The sequence below is a fragment of the Limanda limanda genome, chromosome 22 (genome assembly GCF_963576545.1).
Source record: "Limanda limanda chromosome 22, fLimLim1.1, whole genome shotgun sequence".
Classification (NCBI taxonomy): domain Eukaryota; kingdom Metazoa; phylum Chordata; class Actinopteri; order Pleuronectiformes; family Pleuronectidae; genus Limanda; species Limanda limanda.
The window spans coordinates 16553087-16578036 of record NC_083657.1 but is presented as its reverse complement, the minus strand read 5'-3'; the positions used below and the strand labels follow the sequence as shown (position 1 = coordinate 16578036).

Sequence of the window (24950 nt, the reverse complement as noted above, 5' to 3'; positions counted from 1 at the left end):
GCTTATTAAAATAATTATTATTCAAGATATGTAACGTGTACATCTGTTAACTCAGTAGGGTGTGTGCGAATGTTGAGGGAGACGCGGCTCAAACTGCTGACCTTCCATTTGGGGGGGTTTCACGTGACCCTCTCAACAAACTTTCTCCTTCATAGATACACAAGTTTTATTTCAAGACCATCTTCCAACAGTGAATTACGTCTTTAAGAGTCTCTCAGGCTTAGTCTTGTCGACCCTTGTGTGTAAAGTCTGCAGGGTCTTAGTGGAGAGTAGAGGCTCCACAGGCTGTGACTGACGCTAATAAAACAACTGATTTGTTTTATGTAAAGAATCCTGGTTGAAATGTCCCCAGATGGCTTTTACCAACAGTTGCTTTCATGCAGGCATAGTCTTAACATTGTTGCTCGATGAAGCTTAAATTCAACTATACACATTCTTCGTGACATCTGTAAACAGGAATGGACATTTGCATTTAAAGGCATTTATCAGAAAGCTGCTGGTCAACAACACTGTTCTCTATGAAACGACTCAAAGTGCCTTAGAGATTTATTTGCCAGTCACCCAATCACACACACGTTCAAACACTTTTTGTATGAGGACGGGAGGTGTTATTTTGGGGTTTATGGGTATCTTGCCAAAGGACACTTCGGCACGCAGAGCAGGGAGGACCGGCATCGAACCGCCAACCTTCTGTTTAGATGCCCTTCTCTGCCTCCTGAGCCACAGCTGCTTTCTGCTGCTTGCCCTTGAGCATTTTTATATTCATTGCTGTGCTGGCACTTGGCAGAGTCCATTGATTGGACCAGAGTAATGAGCCCTCATTCAAACCAAAAGGCTTCACCTATCGGCCACTTCTCAATATCAATAAAGAGCCTTTAAGATGTGACCTGTCCACCTTTAATCAAGCAGTGACGGTAATAACCTGTAACAGCCCGTCAAGATTCAGAAGGTTTTCTTTTTGTCTTTGTGAATTATTTGTCCATTTCCTGTTTTATTTTGTGTCACTCACTTCTCCTCTCCTTTCAGACTTCCTTCCCTTCCTTCCCAGTTTGTGTCATTGTCTACCCTGCCCTTTATTGTTTCCACTGTCGAGTTAGTCTTTGTACACCTGTATCAAGTGTTCCTGCATTTCTCCATTGATCGTCTTAGTGTGTCTCTTTGCCGTAGCCTGTTTTTGTTTTTTGTCAATGCCTCTGCCTTTTCCCTTTTTTCCCGGCCTACCTGTATACCGAAGTTATTGGATTTTACAGATTTATTTCCGTGTCATGCTCATGAGCCCAACACGGTTCCCAGTTCTTCTGATAAACTTTCCTACTTGACTCGAATTCTTCACATATAGTGTTTTTAATTGTCTAATGTCTATTTGTCTTTGCTATTCTAATGGTCCCCCCACTGGGACAGCTTTAAATGCCAAATTACTTTATATCTTAACAACTACTCTCTGTCTTCCCCACACTGATGCCACAGGGATCGCCGGGAAAACTTTGGGGTTCAGTGACTGGAGGAACCGTTGATCGACACAACCTTCCAATAAAAATAAGCTCGCCCCTACCCTTCATTTCTTAACATTCCATAACTTGCCTGTTGAGACCCTAATCAGGTGACATGTCCTGATCATCAACCTGCCTATATTCAAGTTACAGGAAAATAAAATGTGTGTGTTTTAGGTAAATAGGTGTTAGTTGTGTTGGTTATCTTGCCTTCAACAGTTGCTGTTATTGTTATTTCTTCACTGAAATCCCTCTCAGTTTATAACAGTCCTAGAACAATTGACAAGCACACTGATAGGGTATACACTGGTATACCCAATGATCCACTGTGAAGCGTTTTGTTGTATCTGAATGTTGCACGGACTGAATATCAATAAGTAATGAAAATTGATCCAACGTAATGATAGCTAGTTAAATCTCCCTTTCTCTTGTTGCCCTCTCCCCTTCCCTCCCTCCCTCCCTCTTCATCCAGGTGTCGGCCGGTCACCCCACTTCGTGCATTGCAATGTCTCTCCATCAGTCAGTTTGCCAAACAGCTTTGTTAACGACCCAAAGCAAACTCAAGTCTTTGACTGTCCTTGCTGATAGAGTCCAGACTTTACCCCAGAGTACATCTGAGGGGACACCTGAAGACGACAGTTGGCCCACTTCCCATCCAATCTGATGCAGCCTGAGAGGATCTGACAGGATTCTGATTTTGACATGTCTGACTAGTCATATCATTGGTTGGCCAGGCCATGTTCACGTGTTCACTGTAGCTCTTTAAAAATGTTTGTGGTTGCCATTACATGATCAGGGATTGCAATTTGTTTCTGTTGTCCACTCCGACACTCTCCGCTCTGGAGTCAGGTTTTTACCTTCTGTCTGCACAGAACTATATCTATATACAACTAATCATCAAATCACACTGTCCAGCCATACACTAATCTTTTCACCTGGTGGGGGGATTAGGCTTCATGCCTTTATGAGTCCACCAGAGGAATGACTCGGGGAAAAAGAAAGAGATATGCAACAAACTTCCCAGTTGGCTTCAAACAGGCTTGTTCAGGTTCTTAAAGGGTTCATGCTAGAGTTGGAAATCCCTCAAAACTGCTCAAGAGCAGACTACACCCACCATGAGCTGGGCACTCGTAAATAGGCAGGTCCATTAGTGACAGGCAGGTAAGCCAGCCAATCCCTTCATTCAGATCGGATGAAATGGTGAGTGAGGACCACAGACACCAGCTTTTCATATTCTGGTCCCAAACAAGACACTTGAAGACCTTGGGCAAATTGTTCTCTGCATTTGTCACTATTTTCGGACTCAATCGAAACTCGGATGTGATCATTAGATGCAGTTGTGCCAGTTTCCTATCTTCAGCAGCAGTTGTATCGTGTAGTATCAGTAAATAGACAGGACCCATCGCCCAAGCAGCTGCATGTACAGCATCTGTAACATCAGTAGTGAATCTTGGCTTTAAGCAGAGGTGTGTCAGCACCCGGCTGTTCCTGTTGTCTTGGTTTCCTTCTCACTGGCGGCCCCGCAGCAGCTTGTTTGACCTTGACATGCAAATGATGGTTGCTGTAAATATGCAGAAGTAGAAAATGAGCCTTGACCTTTCTCTGCTTTTTATTGCAAAGTCACAATCAAAAGTGAAGAGTCCTGGTTGCACGTGTAGACAAAAACTGAAAAGTTTCTCCAACATTAGTCCTGAAAGTCTCAAATTTTGTTTCTGAAGTTTAAAACATCTCAAAGTTATTTTATATCCAACAACTGGGAGCATTTCCAAATCATCCATCATTTATACATTAAACAGGTAGCATAGACTCTGTTTGGCAGGCGGCGGTGGTTTACCTTGTGTGGCTGTGATCCACATTTTAAACCAAGAATGTGTTCATCCTGTTGTGGAAGAAAAAAAGAACATGAGAAAGAAAGACAAGCACTACGCTATCACTTGAAAAAGCAATATATGCCCACCATTCACTGCTTTTGATAGTTTGACGGGATGATCTACCTACTTGGAATATATCTGTTCTGGCTGCAACGCATCAGACATTTTCTCCATCAAATGATTGTGTGTGTGTGTGTGTGTGTGTGTGTGTGTGTGTGTGTGTGTGTGTGTGTGTGTGTGTGTGTGTGTGTGTGTGTGTGTGTGTGTGTGTGTGTGTGTGTGTGTGTGTGTGTGTGTGTGTGTGTGTGTGTGTGTGTGTGTGTGTGTGTGCGTGTGTGTGTGAGCAGATGCTGGTTTCTTCTATAATTGGCCATAACATTTTATCTGATCTTCACAAAAGTCACAAGTATAGAGAAACCCAGTGGGTCTTTGCCAAAACACATCATTTCAACATTCCCTGGGTTTAATAGATGCACGGTATGAATGTGGGTGAATGGTAAAACCTCTGCTGCTTTGAGTGATCATCAAGACTATCGCTGTAAAAACACAGACCATTTACCCAGTGCTGCAGGTGAAATAACACCAAGTGAACCCTGGGATATGATACCTGTTGGACTGTTCTGCTTCAGCTCAGATGTGTTCTTATTTCCTTGTTCAGGAAATAAGGCAAATAATGGGAAATTTACTCAATTGAATTTTCAGTCACAGACTGTAGGTTAATTAGATTAGTAATTAAGGAGCAGAGTGACATTAACCATACCTGAATTTGAATAAACCGATCCCTGTTTCTCCAATCTATTCGATTTCAGATAATAATGTCGTGTTTTTGACCCAAGAGATTTCCTGTTGCTGCTCTTCCAGGGGAGGGACTATTCTGTGCCTCCATCCCTCACAACTCTGATTCCTCTCTCTTCTGTACAGAGGGGCCCACATGTACCAGACCTAATCCACTGCTCTCCTCATCTAATGCCTTGATCTCTAGCCTCAGGCGATCAGCCACCCACAGGTGAACTGTGTTCATGCTTCAAGCAGCACACTCAGCCATAATCAGCATTTAACCCAGAAATCTGGACTCAGCCACCGACACCGGCGGAACCTGACTTTTGGGTTTGCGTGTTTGAAATCCCGTTTATTATGGAATAGAGGTGGAAAGCTTTAGATTTTCTAAGCTCTCTACTTGGAAACAATATTAGTGCTTTTTATTTATTATTCGTTTCTTGATAAACCCTGGTGAGCTTCATGAAGCCCCATGGTAATGTTGAAATGATAACAATGAGACACACAATAAATTCTGTAAAATCTACAAATAGAATAATAACTTGAGATATAATTAAAAAGTTACTATTAGCATTATCATTCAAAAAAAGAGTACCTCTTACAGTTACAGTAATTTGATTGCCAGCCAGGTCTGACTACCAACTGTAAAATGTCCTCACACAGCCATTCATTGTTTCTTTCAGGTGTCAAATAACATCATTTTAATGCATTTTATTTAGCTCTTGAAATTAATGAATCCATACACAGTACAACACAACAGCAAAAGCCACAACAAGAGTGCTCATTTCACTTTAAGGTCTAACCTTACTATGTATAGGGTCTTCAGATAATGTGTGTTATAATTAGGCAATATACAAATTAAATTGAATTGAATTGAATTGAATGCAAATGTAACAACACAACTAGAAAAGCCACAACACAAACGCAAAAGTGATAACACAACTGCAGAAGCCGCAAGTTTGCATTTGTGATGTGGCTATATGAGTTCTGTTGCCACTTTTGTATTCATGCAATGGCTTTTTTACTCATGTTGTAGCTTGTGTATTCATGTTGTGACTTTTGCCCACATTTCCATTAATCTAATGGTTTAAAACATCTGGCCATCGTAGAAATGAACACTTGAACTCATTTTAAAACCTGTGCTCGTGTCCCATCTGCTAACATGGACGAGGCGACCTTTGACCCACACTGCAGCTAATTAACAGGACGCAATGCAGATGATTTGGGAAGCAGTTGTCATCCGTCTTCATATCCAGCTGCAGACAACAGATGGGATCCTGCAGACAGTGACCAGCATATTTCTAAGTCATAGTGAATCACATTGTGAAAACAGACTCATCCCCAAAAATTCTCCGTTTAACAGTCACCTTCTAAACTCGTGTCACTGCAGGCCGGTGAACCGACACAGCAGATCTGCCGCAGACTGATATCCATCTACGTCAGAGCGTGGAGGCTCATACATATCTTCAATTACGCCCCATAAATGTCAGGCTGCCTCTCCAGTCCCTGTCTGGGTTAGTGGTCGGCCTCATGGGGGCCGTCGGCCCGGACGTGCCAGGAATCGGACCGCCGCCATTTCCATACACAAGTAAGAGAATTCATTAGGTGTGCGTCTTATCGAATGGTGAGCCGATGAGCCAGCAGCAGACGGTCCTCCAAGGTGGAGCATGATAGAGCAATTAAAAGGATAGTCAGTGAGGCTACGCTGCTAATTGACCTGCGATTAAAGCCGGAGCTGATTAATACAGTGAAGGCGGCTCTGCTCTTCTCGGCCTTGATGGCGAGGGTGTGTGTTAGAGAGCTTGTATGTGCTGATGCATGGATATGGGCAGACAGATGGGCCCTCGAGTTGAGCTGTATATTGAATGGCTCTGCGTTCGAGTGCCCGCACGTAACAAACTTTATTTGTTTTCCATCGTTTTTTAACAGCCTGTCAAAGCAATTAAAGGTAAGGTAAGCAAGATTTTTACCATCCCACAGCACAAAACGACCACAATACAGCATCTGTGCAGCTTGATAGATTTGTTGCTAATAAAAGATTATTTGGCCAGATGCTGAGACGTCTGGCTTCCAAACTGGTGCTGCAGTCCCGGCTGGTCACCTACAGAATTCCAGTCATTAATCACGAAATGAGACTTGAAAGAGTCAGTGCACCCAAAATTAGAAGAGAAGAAGAAAAAGAAAGAAAGATAACACAATTTCTCAGAATTAAGGGGATGGCTCACAGAAAAAAATTGCAATTTGCTCATTCTCTACTCACCACTATGCAAATGTAGGGGTTGGTGAAGTGTCACAAAACACTTCTGGAGTTTCAGGGGTATACAGTGAGGCAGTCAAACTCATGTATCCCTCGGCACACGGAACAGCTCACACATTCTCGCCCCAGGCCACACACGGGATGGGCGTTCACGTGAATACATCTGCTAGCATCGCCACTTCGGGCAGTGGACTTTTAGACTTAAAACATGATGTAAATGACGCCGTTTCGAGTCCAATATGAATGTCGGGGCTTGCGGACATTTGGATGACACCACATGAGCAGTATGGAGGCATGTTGTGATTTTTTTGAGTTCTATTACGTCTGAAGAAGAGGTCGCCTTGGCTGCAACACTGTTTACCCCTGAAACCTTTAAAGTGTTTTTAGGACTGAAACCCTCCACCTACTTCTCCAGGTATATGATGTCTGCCTCCATCAATAAAATACAGCCACACTACAAAGGAGAGGAAAGGAATCTCAGCAGAGCTCACAGCATTGACAAGTTACATTTTGAATTCAACAGCAACATTTCTTTTTGAAAACAGTGCTCAATTAGGCCTCTAATGACAGGACACCTAAAAAGACATTTTTTTAGAATGGTTTAATGGTAAATGGTCTTTAATTATATAGAGCTTTACTTGTCTTGAGGACCACTCAAAGTGCTTGAAAGGACAGTTTTACATTCACCCACTCACATTCATACAATGCATCACTTTCTCTATGAGAGGGGGCAATTTGGAGATCAGCATCTTGCCCAAGAACACTTAGGCAAGATGCTGGATACTGGAGCCGCCGAACTTCTGGTGAGAGGACAGCCGCTCTAACCCCTGAGCCGCAGGCACAGTTACATTATTGTGCTCTTATGCAACTAATAAATCCAGAAATGTGTCTGTCTGTCCTTCTATTTTCTCAACAACTGTACCATAGTTGACCCAGCAAAGTGCAGTGCTCACGGTGAAGGTCTGTCGACTGCAATGCATTCGTTAAAGGGACACGATGCAAGATTGGTTCTCGGTAATCCTCGGGCACCCCCCACAGCCCTGATGACGCCAGCCTCCACCTTTTGCTGTGTCTGTTTGATAAATGGACATTATCAGCGGACGATATTCCGTCTGTCACTCAGCTCCCTGGTGACATTTATGCATCTTCTGGGGCAGCGAGTTAGAGCTGCGGGCTTGGCACATCTTATCCTCCTGCTCGCCGAGAGGCGAGTTGATAATCAGAAATTATCAACTGAATGTTTTGTGCCTTTTTATAGGCTGCTGTTTTGTGTGGCCTGCCTCCGGCCACCACTCCCTGGCCTACATCCTGCTGTTTTGGCTTTAGCTCCTGCTCCTGACTCTTGCTCCTCTCTTTTTCTCCGTCCTCCTCTGTTGGCTCGCGTTACCGCGTTTTGTTTCATTGTGTTTACCCTCAAACGAAAGGTTTTGGATTATTCTTTTACTTTTACTGTCAGTCTGTATGTGTGGGTGGCTGTGCGTGGATGAATGTGTTTTTATAATATGTGACTGGTTGTATCTGTTAACCAGATCATATCACCTGTGGGCTGACAGGCTGCAGTCCAATCCCCTGGTGGTGGTGGTGTTCTTCAAGATCCACTTCTTTTGTTGGTGAGCAGTGTCACGGGTGGTTGGTTAATGAGGCCTTCCCTTTCCCTCTTTTTGGTTTCCTGCCACTGTGCCAAGCCCCAGCCCTGTCCTCGTCTCTCTTAATTCCCCTGCCCGGGTGTCTGCTCATATTGGATTTTGGTGTCAGTACATGTTAGACATTTGGTGTCAGTACATGTTAGAACAATTTGAATTAATGTTTTCTTGAATACATTGTGTGACCCCTCACAACTAATCTAGGGTAAAATTCACCTAGGTGGCGTTGTTGCAACCTTGTTAATGACCTGCTCATGCCAAACTGGCTAAAGCTCTATTTGTATTGCATTACTTGCTTCTGAAGGTAAACTAGCAAGTCAAGAACTTCACTCACACAGCCCTACGTGAAGCAGAAAAGCACACAGCAAAGTAAACAAGATAAGATTTTTTAGTTCTCGCCAATGAGTGAAATATACTCACTGACTTTGAATGAGTCGTTTCTGACTCGGTCACGTTCTCTTTTCCTCTTCTTTTTGTCCTCCGACAATGTCCTCTTCAAAATACAGGAAAAGGTATTTGTGATTTGGGGGAACCCACCAGGGAGAAAGGTCAGAAAGTTATTTGTGTTTAATAAAATGTTGAAGTGGGAAGTGACCCATCATCATCATCATCATCATCTGGAGTGTGTTCACAAAAAAAAAGTTTTTCTCAGCTCCAGCACTAGGTTTCAGAATCAGAATCAGAATCAGAATCAGATCAGAATCAGAATCAGAATCAGAATCAGAATTATTTTATTTGCCAGGTATGTTTGCACATACAGGAAATTGCCTTGGTGTCATTGGTGCACTACTTTTGTACATAAAACAACAATATAAAAAACAACAATATGTAAGAAATAGAATAAAATAAAATAAAATAAAATAAAATAAAATAAAATAAAATAAAATAAAATAAAATAAAATAAAATAAAATAAAATAAAATAAAATAAAATAAAATAAAATAAAATAAAATAAAATAAAATAAAATAAAATAAAATAAAATACAATTATATACATATATACAGTAACAGAGTAACAGAGTTATGGGCACGTGCTGTGCGAAGGTGCAGAGATTGGTGATAGTGCCAGTAGTATATAAGTAATAAATTATAAATTATGTGCAGGGGGTGGGGTGTGGTGGGGTAGAGTCAGTGTGATGCAGAGTCAATGTGGTGCAGGGGGCTTGTTTGTGAGCCCCACTGCCACGGGGAAAAAACTGTTCAGATGGCGAGAGGTTTTAGTCCTGATGGCCCGGAACCTTTTTCCGGAGGGAAGTCTCTGGAACAGGTGGTGACCGGGATGTGAAGGATCAGCAATGATCTTGCCTGCTCTCCTACTGGTCCTGGAGTGGAACAGGTCTAGGAGAGCCGGCAGGTCGCAGCCGATGACCTTCTCAGCTGACCTTATGATCCGCTGCAGTCTGCCCTTGTCCTTGGCAGTGGAGGCAGCGAACCAGACGGTGATTGATGAGGTGAGGATGGACTCAATGATGGCTGTGTAGAACTCAACCATCACTTTCTGCGGCATGTTGAATTTCCTCAGTTGCCGCAGGAAGAACATCCTCTGCTGGGCCTTCTTGGTGATGGAGGTGATGTTCTCCACCCACCTCAAGTCCTGTGCAATGATGGTCCCCAGGAATCTGAAGGACTCCACTGTTTTAACTGGGGAGTCGCACAGGCTGAGGGGGGCGGTTTGGGCTGGGCTCCTCCTGAAGTCTGCCACCATCTCTACAGTTTTTAAAGCGTTCAGCTCCAGGTGGTTCTGGCTGCACCAGGAAGCCAGGCTGTTAACTTCCTCTCTGTAGGCGGCTTCGTCCCCATTGGTGATTAATCCGATGAGGGTCGTGTCGTCTGCAAACTTCAGGAGTTTGACAGAGGGATGGCTGGAGGTGCAGTTGTTGGTGTAGAGGGAGAACAGTAGAGGGGAGAGCACACAACCTTGTGGGGCTCCAGTGCTGATGGTCCGGGACTCAGAGACAAGCTTGCCCAGCCTCACGCGCTGCTTCCTGTCAGTCAGGAAGTTAGAGATCCACCTGCAGGTGGGCTCAGGCACGCTCAGCTGTGTCAGCTTGTCATGGAGAAGAGCTGGGGCGATGGTGTTGAATGCGGAGCTGAAGTCCACAAACAGGTTCCTGGCGTAGGTGCTGGGGGAGTCGAGGTGCTGGAGGATGAAGTGGAGTCCCATGTTGACTGCGTCATCTACGGACCTGTTGGCTCTGTAGGCAAACTGCTGTGGGTCGAGGAGGTGGTTGGTTATGGTCTTGAGGTGAGTCAGCACGAGGCGCTCAAAGGTCTTCATTACTACAGAGGTCAGGGCGACAGGTCTGTAGTCATTAAGGCATGTGATCCTCTGCTTCTTGGGAACAGGGATGATGGTGGATGTTTTGAGGCAGGCGGGTACAACACATTCAGCCAGTGAGGTGTTAAAGATGTTCGTGAACACTGGAGAAAGCTGGTCTGCACAGTGCCTCAGTGTGGAGGGGGAGACAGCGTCGGGTCCAGGTGCCTTGCGGGGGTTCAGTTTCTTTAGAAGCTTGTTTACATCTCTCTCCTGAATTGAGAGAGGTGTGATGGGGGGGAGGGGGGTTGAGTCTTTGTCCAGGCTGGGTTGAAGAGGTGTAATAGCTATGTTGGGGGGCTGGGAGTCTGGGTTAGAACTGGTCCATTGTCTTTCAAATCTACAGTAAAAGTCATTCAGTTCGTTTGCAAGTTTCAGGTCTTCCACAGAGTGGGGGGATTTGGTTTTGCAGCCGGTGATCACCCGCAGCCCCTTCCAGACTGACGAGGAGTCGTTGGCTGCAAACTGTTGTTCCAGCTTCTTTGAGTACTGTCGTTTGGCCTCCTTAATCTCCTTGCCAAACGAGTATTTTGCCAGTCTGAAACTATCCATGTCCCCACTCTTGAAGGCCGCCTCCTTCTCCAAACGAAGCTTTTTGAGTTTCCTCCTACATCACATCAAGTTACACTTCAGATCTGTTTACTAGCGGTGGTCGAATGAGTCAGAGGAAAACTGTGTTTTTAACAGACACCAATGTACATTGGATTGAAGCAGCTAGCGCCGTTAATTACACCTTCTGTCAGTGTTGTGACAAAGAGCTGCTTAATCTCCCCCCCCACACACACACACTGCTGCAGTGTTACTTGTGCTTTACAAGAGCATGTTCACATCATCGACCTGCCTGTTGAAGGGTCTAATGCCGAATGTCCACTCCCTCACAGCTTAAAGGCATAGAACCTGAATATCACACTCTACACCAGGTCCAAGATGATCCCCTGCCTCTCGTGTGGCTTTCTGTCTGCTGCTGATACCTGCATGTAGAATGTCCAATTTCTATTTTTCAGTTTCCACCTTGATGTGTATGGAGTAATTTGCTTTTCAGTGTGTACTTAGGGTTCTTCTGAGCTATACTTTGGCCATTTCCCGTTTTCTTTGGTAGATACTATGTAAGTGATTCAATTCATCTGCAGTTCTTCATGTTGTAAATTGAAACATGTCACTTAAGGGGTATTGCCTAATTGCCTCTTGCAAAATGGTAAATGGTTTTGTATTTATATAGCGATTTTCCAGTCTTGATGAGCACTCAGAGCTCTTTACAGTAAAGTTTTACATTCACCCATTCACACACATTCACACACTGCATCTGTTAGCAGCACTTTATCGTTCTATGAGAGGCAATTCAGGGTTCAGCATCTTGCCCAAGGACACTTCGGCATGCAGATGGGGAAGACTGGGGATCGAACTGCCAACCTTCAGGTTGGAGGACCCTGACCCCTAACCCTTACATAAATTGACAATGACTGTTATGATAGATTGTCCTAACAATCTATATTTATATGGAGCTTTTTTAGACTTGGGAGAGATGAGGGGAAAAGAAGGAAGAGGAGAGAGAAAGATGGGTGAAGGGGAGGAGAGGGGGATAGAGAAGAGAGAGAGAGAGAGCGCTCGCAAGAGAGAGAGAGAGTCAGTAATAGTAGTTAGTGACATGTAGTAAAATAAATAAATGTGGGGGCATAGAGACAGAAAGAAGGGGGGGAAGTGCTCACTCATACACTGCAGGCACAGCTGTCAGAGGTAATTTGAGGTTCAGTACCTTGCATGTGGAATAGTGGAGACTGGGATTCAGAACCTTCTGGTCAGTGGACGACCCACTCTCCCATCCCTTTAATCTTGATGGGTGTGATCTAATTGTTTGAAACGTTTACTTTGAAGGCTTACTATCTCTGTTTTCATCTCTGGATTTCCTCTTCAAGTATATTTGTACAAATAAAGCTTTATTAGGCAATAGCCTTTAATTTATACACATTAAATCCCCTCAAAGTATTGGATGTTCTTGACAGAATAATGAAAGCTATAGAGGTCAGACCACAAGATGCAAACCAATCATCAGCAGTGAGAATCATGAGAAGATTACGGAGATGAACAACGTTTACTGGACTGATGATGATGCCATAGTCACTGTGGTTATATGTGTCCGATTGAAACCCGATTTCTGGCGTTGTCGGGTTTCAATCGAAGATCCATTTCATGTAACTCCACAAATCTAGATTTCTTGTGTCCGACTGAAGTCGGATAACCACCCTCAGATAAGTAGATCGGATTTGGCTGAATATCGGACAACGCCCGCATGTAACTCTGGAAGCTAGAAAACAACTGGAGATGACGTCTTTGCGCATGCTTGAGATCCTGCCCCCCCCCCTCCCTCCCCCCTCCCTCCCTCCCTGGCCGTGACCCGGAAGTCGACAGGTAGATAAAATGTCGCTGCCCGGTCGGCACAGACAAACTCTCGCCATTACCATTCTAATCAAATGCGCCGTTCGCATTCTCAGTACTCCTAGAGTAAACATGCACAACATCATGTAGACTGAGGGACGTAGCTTCACCTTGCTCTCCGTTCGTCATCTTTCTCGCATGCTGAGTTGAAGGCTGTTGTTGTTTTTTGATGGTAGTGGTGACGAGGTCAAGCGGAAATGGCTGTATCACCACTAGCTGTAATGAAAACAGCGCCACCTATCGTAGCGGGGTATGAAATGCTTTCGGACAAGAGTCGGATTTCTCAGTGCCATGTACCCTGAGATAGAGCAGTTAACCCCCCATGGATAGAGAAACCGGGCTTCAGCCGAAATCGGGTTTATGCCATCATGTAAACGTAGTAAGTGATTAATGGTGAAGACAGACAGGATTGCTACACGTTCATCTGTGAAGCAGGGTTGCAGAATGACACATTGGTGGATGGCTGTGGCCCAGGAGGTGGAGAGGGTCATCCACTAACCAGAAGGTGAGTGGTTCAATCCCCCAGCGCTTCTAACCCCATTCAAAGAGTCTTTGGGTAAGAGACGAAACCCCACTTTGCAGACAACGTAATAGAAAACTGCATGAATGGGTAAATGCAAATTGATCTCGTCATGAAGACTGGAAAAGCACCGTTACACCTTACCCACAATGCAGTTCTGCACATAGGCTCAGCCAGAGATCCTGTTTTAAGGTCATGTGATCTGGTGAGGTTTTGCTGCCTGTATGAAGTCAGACAAAAATTCCAACCAGCATGCATTGTGTTAGGACCAGCATGCATCATGTTAAGTCAGCGCTGCTCAAGTTGAACGCACCTGTAGCCGGCACTCTTTTACTTTTAATTACTTTCGGGAACTTATAGTTTTTAGGCCCAACAACACTGACTCAAGTGACATTAATTACATTCTGGCAGAGACCTCAACCCTTTGCACTCAGTCTGAATGTCTTTACTTAAATTAGAGCAATTCACTTCATTTCCACCGGTCATTTTATTACACTGAGCTCTGATCATTCTTGCCTGCATGCTTGTTCTGTTATATGGACTACATTTTCTGAGCTTCTGAGCTCAAATCCCCAGCAGGCTCTGAGGTAATGTCTTCAAGTTAAATTGTGTTCTGAACCATCACAGATGTCACTTTGTTAGAAGACATGGTCATTGGTGTTGCTGTTATTCACACTCTAAACTGTTTATTGTAGTTTGCAGTTGCAGCATTGTGAAAATTGTGCTTTCTCCTCCATTCTTCTCCTTCGCCCTACATTAACAGTTTTTTGCTTATTTGCTTATTATTTGCAGTTTGATTATCAATCAGATTATTTAGACAATTTCACGTGGGAATTTGGCACAGGCCAGCAGCTCAAACAGAGAGAGTGAGAAGAGATTTGCATGGTTAGGTCTCTCAGACGTAGCTGAGCAAACTCAAGGTGACAGAGGACGGGTGAAGTGTGACATTTTTTATTGCATTTATCTTATTTAGTTATGCATGTTGATAGAGTTGCGAGGTCAGCAGTAACCCAGCATCCCAACTCAACCATGTGTTCATAATGTTGACGTGGTTTCTTCACTTATCTTTCTGCTTAGATCTCCCTGTACTTACCAGGGCAGCTGGTGGGTTCCAGGCAGGTGAGGTTGAGGTGGTTAATGCCAATCAGTGCAGCAGAGAGGAGTTGGTAGCTTTGGATGTGAGGCTGCAGATTTTCCAAGTTTTGGTCTTTTTTTTGCCTTAGTATTATTTTGTTTTTTGGATTTTTGTTGTAGTACATCTTTAACACACAGCATAGTTCTTCACGCCGCCTAAGGATCTGCTCCTTCACTTTCCAGTGCCAAACAACATCCTCCACCCCTAAGGTTGTGGCACTATTAGACTATATGTGCAGTTAGTACTATCCTTCAGTCGTAATTATAGGAACATGAGCTACATTGATGGTTTATAAAGCTAAAACTATTCAGTGTCTCGTTAGGCCTCGAGCTGGCTACAGTGAGTAATTGTATCTTATTAAGAATATGAAGTTTCACTTACTCATGCATCGGCACAGCACAGTATATTGAGTTTATACAGCCTAACCCTAATGACTTCCTGTCCACTTACCTGAAGTTAACAACAATAAAACACGTTAACTGCTCACATTGTTAACTCACATTATTAACTCTTGACCTCAGGTTTAGTTAACTTGTTTAGGCAAGTATTTTTGCATACACTTTCCAAGTAAAGCCGACTTAGGATATTTTACAGTGTACTGACTTTGCTAATCTATTTTAGTTTTATCATTATCAATCTCAATCTTTTGACTCTTTGCATGAAAAATACAAACGAGACTCTTAAACCATTTACAATTTTATTTGAACCCCATCCATGTTTTGATGTATGGAAGACGGACACAGCATGCATAGCTGTAAATACAATATGAAGCAAATTAAAAACAAAAGGTGGATCTCTATGGGAGTAAGCTGTTAAATCCCTCCTGTCATGGAGCCAGGTCGACCAACGCCTGGATGGTCTGGGCCAGCCGAACCAGCCCTTCATCCTCCCTGATGAGCTGAGGGGAACACAAGGAATCCTGGGAGGGACAGAGAGAGACTGAGTGGATGCAGGTAAAGAACAGGCAGGTTTCTGCACTGTGATGTCAGTCTGCAGATTCTAATTCTAATAATGACAGTAAACAAGCTAAACTTTGCTGTTTTTCCAATTGTATTATAATGCACTAATATATTGGTTGAAGAAATTGAAATAAACATTTTGTGGCTTTTACATCATATTCCTGTTGCCTCTGGATGTGCTACTTGACTTCTGGAGTGCAAGACAAGTTCAACGCAATAGTTCCAGTGTATAACTCCGAGTTTGTGAACTTTGGGGGTGTTGGCAGCGAGGGCAGACATTACGTGTCGAGGATCCCAGATGCTAGGCCCCAGTTTGTTTTAATTCATGCTAACAGTGTGAGCTCTCCAGGATGTTTCCTATAAAGTTTTCTATAGTCTCCTGTAATCTGTCTCTGGGCCTATTGCTGTGTCAGGAACTTTGGAGAAGTTTCAGACAGCCCCTTCAGCATGTATAAAAATAAACTTCATAAAGTTATAGTTTTGTCAGTCTAGTTTCTGGATTTTCTCATAATATTCACTCCATTTACACATTGTGGGCAGCTGTGGCTCTTTTATCATTGGATCTGTGCATGAAGTATAATTCATCTGCAGTTGTTTATTGACAAATATTACTTCTGGGAGGTGTTGCTTGGAAATCCAGAGACAGAAAGAGCGTTTTGCCTTCTAAGTAAAGGTTTTGGGTTCTGAGCTGCATTGGCTACAGCGGTCAATTGAACGAGAGTGTAATTAGGCGATACAGCATTTAGACAATATCGACTATTGAAGAATAAGATCACAACCATCAGCATTCAGGGCTAGCTTTGGCTCAGAGGGGGCTGAAGTGTCCTTGGGCAAGATACTGATCCCCAAATTGCCCCTGATGGCTGCACCAGGAGTGTGTGAATGATGTCTCACACCTCCTAGTCCCACAGGTCAAACAAAACAAAAGAAGTTTGAGGAGGAAGAAAAGCTATCAGGGAAGCTGCATTATTGTGTTTTCTTGGTTTTTAAGTGATCTCATCTTCATCCACAGGTGTCTGGAATAACCTCAGGAGAGCACTGCTTCCTGCAGATCTCTGTTCACTGGCTAACGGCTGCTAGCTACCTCGCAATATGAAGGTGGTTTGATTGATGGGATTAAAATCTTTATCTATATCATTTATCATTAGCTTTTTATCAAAACGACTTCCAATAAGTGCATTCAACCATGAGGATACAAACCAAAATAGCTAGAATCATGTAAGTATTTTGTGTACATTAACACTTTCATTCACTTACTGCAGGTCCCTAAAGTAAAGACCTGCTGCTGGACTCAGTCCACAGAACCCTGAAGTAAAGACCTGCTGCTGGACTCAGTCCACAGAAGTTTAATTATCACATAAGGGAGAGGATACATTGTCCACCTTAGGGCTTTATATTACTCTTAATAATCTCTTGAACTCCTGTCAGTATAGGAAGTGACTCTACGTTTAATCTCACCCTCAAGGATATGAGGCTCTGGGTTTCATTTTAACATTGAATACTTAGGTAAAGCTACAGTGTAGATGTGAACTGGAATGGCAGTGCTCTTGATGTGTGGACATAAAGGGCAACTGGCTGCTGAAAGAGTTAACAAATTTATAAGACAGGCTATATGACATTCTGTAGCAAAGCATGTCATTTCAATCTCATATACAGTGGCTATGAAACATCCACACACAGCCTGTCGAATGTTGGAGTGTTTATTGCCTCCAGGCCTGAAATGAAAAAACTTTTATTCGGACATATTTCCACTTCTTCCTTGGCACAGGCAACCAGGCGGGTCGAAGTAAAAACAAACGCATGCTACCTTATGTTATAAAAGAGAGAAGGTGTGATGTTTAATGGGCAGCCTGAGCCGTCCCTGGGGCCTGTTCCTCAAACACAGCTTGATAAATTCAGGCTAATACGAAGCAGGCAGGCTGAAGTGATGCAGTCTATCCTCATCCAGCTGAGTTTGTGTTTCTAACACGGTGAGAGATTTAGGTAAAGCCCCTATGGTGTGGGTTTGATTGACAGCTTCAGTAGCACATATTTGCATGTACATGCACTTTTTGGACCTGCTGTCATTATTCTGATCGGTGACATCACAAATTGCCAGTGTCGTTCCACCCATTGTTGACCTGAGCATTCTTCATCAGTCAGAGGAAATGATGACACTGTGCGGGTGAGGAAGCGTTTTTCTTTAAAATTGCATTTGTGACAGTATTTCAATGGATATAGGTTTGTTTGTATTTACGTGTTTGGTTCTATATGTGTATAATTTCATATATATGTACATGTACATATTTGTATTCATATTCATATTCATACGTATGAAAGTTGTATGGGCTTCTAATTATTGTTTCCTCTATGTCTGTCAAATGGTTATTACAACTGTCTATTTTTTTAAATACACTTACAACTGCTGTACCATCATTTTACAGGCTATGTTATTAAAAATGCACTACTTAGTAAACCTTCAGTTATTATCTTTAAATCTGTATTTAAATGACTTCAATCATTTCAAAATCACCTTATAACTCAAAGATTGTATTGTCAATATCTCCATTAGCATATATTTATTTACAGTGACAACTTTGTAGTAGATCTTATTCTAACTTAATTTATTCTTGACTCATTTTGTCCTTTAATTATTGTTATGCTTTTGTGTTTGACTATTTTGTGAGATACTGGATTCCTAAATGTCCCTCAGGATCAATTAAGTATCTATCCATCTGCAGTTTATTTAATAAACTACATATAATATGAATCATAAATTTAATGCAACCTATACATTCCACCCCCTCCCATCTTGTCAAAGTTACGCTCCCAGAACACATGAGCCAGTCCTGACTGACAAACTAAAGTTAATCCCCTTGTCTGAAAAAGATGTTTGGATGACCAGATATATCTCGAGTCAGCGGATGAGCACAGAGAAGGGATCGTGGAGCTGTAAAAGATATGTCACAAAATGTCAATGTCAGGGCGTCACTAGAGGTCAGTAAATCATTAATGTCGTGGCCGTTTCACCATTTAGCTGGTTTGACCTATTACAATATGGTGATGTGGCAGTTTGATGTGCAAAGTTCAAAATTCTGATATTAAAAATTAATGCATTGACACATATACACACCAAAGTAAAGTCCTGGCCCCCAGTAGCTTAATCTGGTTGCCTACTGTGATGCCATATGACTTGGACTGTGCCTCATTAAATGGTTCTCGGGTAAAGACCTTGAGAATTGAATGTGAGTACGTTTATTTTAAATCTCTCTGAAGGATGTGTTGTTTTTCTTTTCTTTGCCGGCAAACTGTTTTGACAGTGAATGGCAAAAATAATTTACTGTATGTAATTCGATCCTTGTAGTTGTTGCATCAGATTCCAGCTTTTGAAATGAATCTGGATGCAAGTGCTGCACCGAGTGACGTCTGCTGCACCTCTTTATTCCTCAGTGTGTGAGACGCGACCCCTGGATTGTCCTCAGCGACCCCTGGAACCTGCCACAGGAGCTGACCCACCCACCAAAACTGACATTTCCCAGTAACGTCTCAAAGAATTCAAATTTTCACTCTTCATAATCAGTGCTCCTGACTCTGTAGTGATTACTGATTAACCTTAGAGTCTGATAATATGCATGATAATCCAGACGTGGAGGGGGGGGTGTGAGTGTGTGGGAAGCGGACACACTGCAGGATGAAGTGATGTAGAGAGGGGAGATGAAAAAAGGCGACACTGCAGTTTATCGAGTTGCCAGCTGGTGAATGGTGCCGTACAAACCTACACGGGCTGATGCTGCCTTTTCTCTGACCTTCACCCAACACACTCACCTGCTCCGACATGGGCCAGCTGGAATTTATGATGGTAAACCTCCTGTCTGCAGAGCACAGAGGAGCTTCGGACCAGATTAAAGCACAGGGCACAGAGGAGTCACATCAGGATATCTGCATTGCCACATTCAAGCATTTAGACCAATCAGGACCAAATCCACTAATTATTGATTAGCAAAATGGTAAATGTGGCACTAAACACATTTTATTGTCAACAAATTCCCATGTAGGACGTTGGGAAGGCCAACCCGTCAGATATTCGCCAAGCCAACATATAGGTCTCAATCTTTTATTTGTCTGAGTCTGATAAACACTTTTCATGAATCACACTGAATTCGATTAAAGTTGTGAGATAAGCTTGTGTAGGGGAAACCAAACATTTTAACAATGGATCTCTCAGTGTGTAAAAAAATAAAAAAAGTGATTTAGGTGAGGTTTCTGCTTCCCAAGGACTTCCAGCAGAGCTTTGTTTGAAGTCCTTGATGAAGAGTAAATTTGCTCTTTGTGCTCCAGTAATAACTGAAGGTCCTATTTCCCCTTTTTCTGTCATTTATAACTTCCTTTTCTATGTTCTTACTTGAAAGTCAATCAGGACTTGAAACATGTGTTGGCTCCACAACGAAGATATCAATCGAAAAAACTTCAGGTAAACGTGAAAGAAATGTTTGAAAGAAATACGACAAATATATAGGATGAGCAATTTCCAAATTCGAGAGAAGGACACTGGAGTTGGAAACTATATTAAGTGTCGGCTGAATCTACATTTGGTGCTCTGGTGGGTGTGGTGAGCAGCAGGACAACAAAGGAGCTTGAGGACAGAGAATACTCGTCAGTGTGATGCATTCATTGTTGGCTTGGCTTGGCTCATGGGATTTGACGACAGGAGCAAAAATATCGAATACTGCCACATTTAAACTCCCACATTTCGATTTTTTCTGTTGTCAAACTAGGATGTTCAGGCAGCTGCAGATACCCTGATCACACATAACAGTTTCTGGCAGATTATGCAAAAGCAAGACAGCAAGCAAGCAGAGAAACAGCATATGGTCAAAGTTTTCAGTTTTAATAATTTCTTTACAGCGGGATGAACAAAAAAAAACCTTTACATATAGATTTATATAAACTCAAAAAAGTTTCTCAATTATACAAGGGTATCATATAAATATAAAACACAACAGTATTTCTGTTCCCCTAACATATTTAAGAATATAGCTTGGTCTAAGCCAGTGAATGAGTTACTGTGTGCTGCTAAGTCAGTTTCATTTATAAAATATACATTTGAATTGAAACAGTATAAATTCGTCTTAACAGCAGAGTAATAAAAACCTCAAACACGGAAAGGGAAGTTTTTACAGGGGACATTCTGACCTTGAGACAGCAGAGATGTGAACATGAAATGGACGGTTGACCAATTAGTGCTGTAAAGCATATTAAACGAGTGAATCAAGAAAGAAAAGGATATTTAAATTTCAACAGAAAGTCTTTTGTAAATCTGGGGCCCCAGCATGTTCAATATTAAATAAATAAACAAATAAATTGAAATATATATATATACACACATAAATAAAGGAACCAACATGAAATGCTAGTTCATTTATTTTTTATATTGTCACATTTAATTTTGTATACAACTACTGAAGTTTTCAATAGTAAGTCCTTTGACACCACTTACATAACTGGCAGAATTAGATGTTAAATGCGATGGTATTGTTTTTTTCCTCCATATTTGGCAAATAAGAGATAAATTAACAATTGGCTAATATCACAGGATTGAAAAGGTTGTGTCTTTTATTTCATTGAGGCCTTTAAGCATGTAAGCTCAACAACTGCTACAAAAATTAGCCAGTTAGCTCCTGTTACTTGAATCAATAGTCAATCACAGCAAGTTTAGTGAGTTAACTGGTCTCTGTTTTGACGTAGCTTAACAAAGATGGACATGCTACCTACAGATCACCATCCAACCAGCTGCATTGGGTTTGCACGTTTGGTGAATTACTCCAGATTTACCTCTTTCTTCAAGAAAAGACACAATAATGAAAGAGCCAAAAAACGATTTTCTCTTTGGACCTTGAGCCAACAGAAGGTAACAAATGCTGACTTCCATTGTCCTACTGAGTAACAATACTGCCTCACTAGCACCTGAAGCCTTATTGATCTAAATAAAAGAGGTTATCTACTGTTTTTGTGCACTGTGATTATTTACTGATACATCGAGTTTGTTATTTCAGGACGACGTTGTCTCTCTAGCTTAAAAAGAGAGACTGGATAATGTGGGTTGATTTTTTTAAGCTTGCTTCAGGGGCATGTGATTTAGTGCACTGACTAGATGCCTGTCTTTGAAGGAAAAGATGTCCAGTCCTGCTCCTTTGATAACATTGTTTGATGGGTCAAATCAGGGGGTAAGGACCAGCTACCATCAGAAATTCACAGACTTGGACGTTTTGGATTTCAAGTGCAGGGAAAGAACGTCAGGAAGTTAGAGACAGTGACATTGACTTCAGTAATGCATGAAGGAGTCCAGGGTTTGAGAATGGACATGGACGTCTTCAAGGAAGGCAAGAATCAGCCCAGTCATTATGAAAACTAAAATAATCACATAAATTCATATAATAACGAGTTTAGTCTGAATATATTCTTAGTTTGTCAGATTATCAAAATCATTCAATCAAATAATAATTTCCTTAAATATTATGAATATATATTTAACACTCTGGGGCTCCATATTTTAAACCAGTCTTAAAAGAAAACAGGTAAGATGTGCTGATATAGTGATGTTGCTCTCTCACACACAAACAGCTACAGAAAAAAAGCCTTAAATATATTATTTACTTCACGACGACTCCGTTTAGACTCGCTTTAACATCTTGAACCTTAACAATCTCGTGCTTATTTACATCATCATCTTTTGAAGCCCACATCAGTCAAAGGAGAGCAGTAATCAGATTACAATCTGAGTGTAGTTGACCGGCTATGAGCAACACAGCATGTGGCCGAATTAGCGCAGGTTATTTAATGCTCTGTGAAATGTGTCCGAATCTCTTGGAAATCAATTATTTACCAATCAAACGAAGGGCAAAAACTTTTAAACAATAAATATTATTTTAACTCTGAATAATTGAATATTGATTACTTCTAATTAACCTTTGTGTGTGTGATTTACAGAACAAACTTATTTCAACAAAGCTTAAACAGGCTTGTAGAACCATTGGCGTACAGGCTGAACCCAAATTAGTGACGCCTTGCTTATTCACTGGGGACAAATTTAACCAATAGAAAAAGTTAAAGAAAAAAATAAATAAAAAAGCAATAATTTAATAACCCGTTTACATTTATACACATATGAAATCAGCCGGTCAAACGGACCAGTGACAACCACAAAAAATACTTAACACGCACGCAGCATCCAGGAGGGGAGGGTTTGTACCATAGAGATATATATAAGGCCTTATATATATCTATGGTTTGTACCATCTGGTAGGGCATGAAGCTTTGGGGAGGGTTGATGAAGCGACATTGCCACCTGCTGCTCACAGTTAACATAGCAGACACAAGTACAGTCTGCAAGTGGTCAGAGTTCATTCAGTAAGAGGCACTGTATCATTTGTCTCGCTGTCCCATTGCAGCGTGAGATATAACATTACTAAACATCCACGGTCCATTTGAAATAACCTGCACCTGCCTCAATGCTAAAAATAAAATGAAAGAAAAAATTCACATTCACTATTCAGTCTTCAACAGGTTTCTTGAACAGCTGCTCTGGCAGGACGAGTAGAACGCCTACAAACATGCAGACTGGAGTTTAGGCTGTAACTGGGCAGAAGGGATCTCAGTGGTTTGGTGAGCAAAGCTGATGAACAACAGTCTTGTGATGTGGAAGAATACAAAATTCAAAAATATCTAATCAGCCGTCCACACTTTTCTGGAATATGTTGACGGTTCTGTCAGTACTGACTAGAACCAGGAGCTTTTTGATAAGTTACTGATGCATCCTGCTGACCCCTTGAGATTTATCACTGTTTTCCTAACTCTGTTCTACACGCTGGTCCGACTGCCTGTGTTTGGTTAATGATTCTGCCACGAGTCCAGAACTCAGCCATTAGGGTTGTAAGTAGGATGTTATCTTATCTGATAGAACAGGCTTTGAAAGTCAAACCCAAGTTTTAACAAGCTGCAGTTTGCATAAAAAATAAATTTTACACAACGCAACAACTGTATGATTGTGGGAATATGAAAAAGTGAATTTAAGCATTAACCCTTTAGCTCATTGCAAACAACTTGACCCAAGTGGTTCAGTCTCACGGCCGCAGGCTGATGTTTACAGCAGATGTTACACTGGCTCCATATGAATGCGTAACTTCTCTGTGTGGTGTGACGTGTCAGTTTTTAAAGGTGATGGGTCACAGGTTGTGTTTTTGCAACTTGCTATATTGCCTGCAAGTTCTAATAATTAATGCAGCTATAAAAGTTAACTTTGGATCCATATGTGCTTGATGGCTGCACCGCTTCTCCTGCATATGTTGGCATTTAGTTGTGTGTGTCAGTGTATGACGTGGGATTAAGGTGGACAGCTTTAAATTGAGGTGTAAATGTACACAGGTAGCATTGGCAACACATCTTAGATCTGATGTCAACACCAGGTTTGAACAGGGCCAGAGTAAAGAACTTGTGCTTGTTTGAGGGCTCTGATCTCAACATTAACTAAACTAACTTGAATGTCTCCATGTTTTGTTGTGGATATTGTGTAACATTGTAAGTTGTGGAGGAGGATCTTCCAGTATGGACTGGGAATGATTTGGCCCTGATCAGGTTATATACTGTATCTGCTGCTTATCTACAAGGGTGCATTGGTAAAATGCATTACAGGCGTTCTGTGTAAATGTTTGTGCTTCCTTCGCTCTGCCTACTCATGTCCCGACCACTGAGATCCTTTTCGCCTCTGAGCACCTCTGCCTCAGATTTACAGTGTAACTGAGTGAAGGCTAATCTAGGCTAAGGCATTTCACTTCTCATCTACTCTCGTACAGTATCTGTCCATCACATTAGTGCTTTCTATTCCTTAAAAGGTTGAAATGGAGCTGTGTGTAGTGTATTCTATTAAAAGGTGCTCTGCAGCATGCTCTTTATGGCTCCAACATCCCAACACACACTCTCAGGACTTAAGACATCTGCTCTACAGTCACAGAGAGTGTGTAAACTGAAAAAACGCACACACGCTCTCACATCCAAACACACACACGCACACAGTGCGGCGTATTGTCTGAGATGACAGCTGGGAGAGCGGCTGTGTGTTGGCCTCACACAAAGCAACTGTGACTGACCCACACATTTCAGTTTCCATGTATGCGTGTGTTCACTATGTGTGTAGAGCTGTGACTATGCAAGTACTTTGTTTTGTGTGTGTCTCCTCTAGGTGAGAAGGTAGCAGTAGACGACGTAGAGCAGGGCCATGACCGCACAGTAGAAGAGCAGGAAACCTGTGGACAGCAGCGACGAAGACGAGGACAAGGGCGATGAAGACGAAGGCGAGGAGTGGCAAGGGGAGTGGTCCTCCGCCATTCCACCCCCTTCCGCGGCCAGCAGGGCTGCCACACAGCGCAGCACAACGGGCAGCTTACATAGAAGCACATCAGAGCACGCACACACATCGGTCTGGACAGGACACACACACACACGCGCGCGCACACACACATGCGCACGCGCACACACACACACACACACACACAGGAGGAAAATACATGTAGTTAA

General features: G+C 42.4%; 1 protein-coding gene across 2 annotated transcripts in view; it reads right to left on the bottom strand.

Moving 5' to 3' along the window:
• Positions 1 to 15133: 15133 nt before the first annotated feature.
• lrch4 (leucine-rich repeats and calponin homology (CH) domain containing 4) overlaps positions 15134 to 24950 on the bottom strand; it is a 47557-nt gene continuing 37740 nt past the window's right edge. The window contains exon 18 of one of the 2 annotated variants that reach the window (XM_061066082.1): positions 15134 to 15361. In XM_061066082.1, coding sequence (XP_060922065.1) covers positions 15269 to 15361 — 93 coding nt within the window. In that variant the 3' untranslated portion in view covers positions 15134 to 15268. Of the gene's footprint in view, positions 15362 to 20129; positions 24855 to 24950 lie in introns of those variants that run through there. The other variant, XM_061066081.1, reaches the window with a different exon arrangement.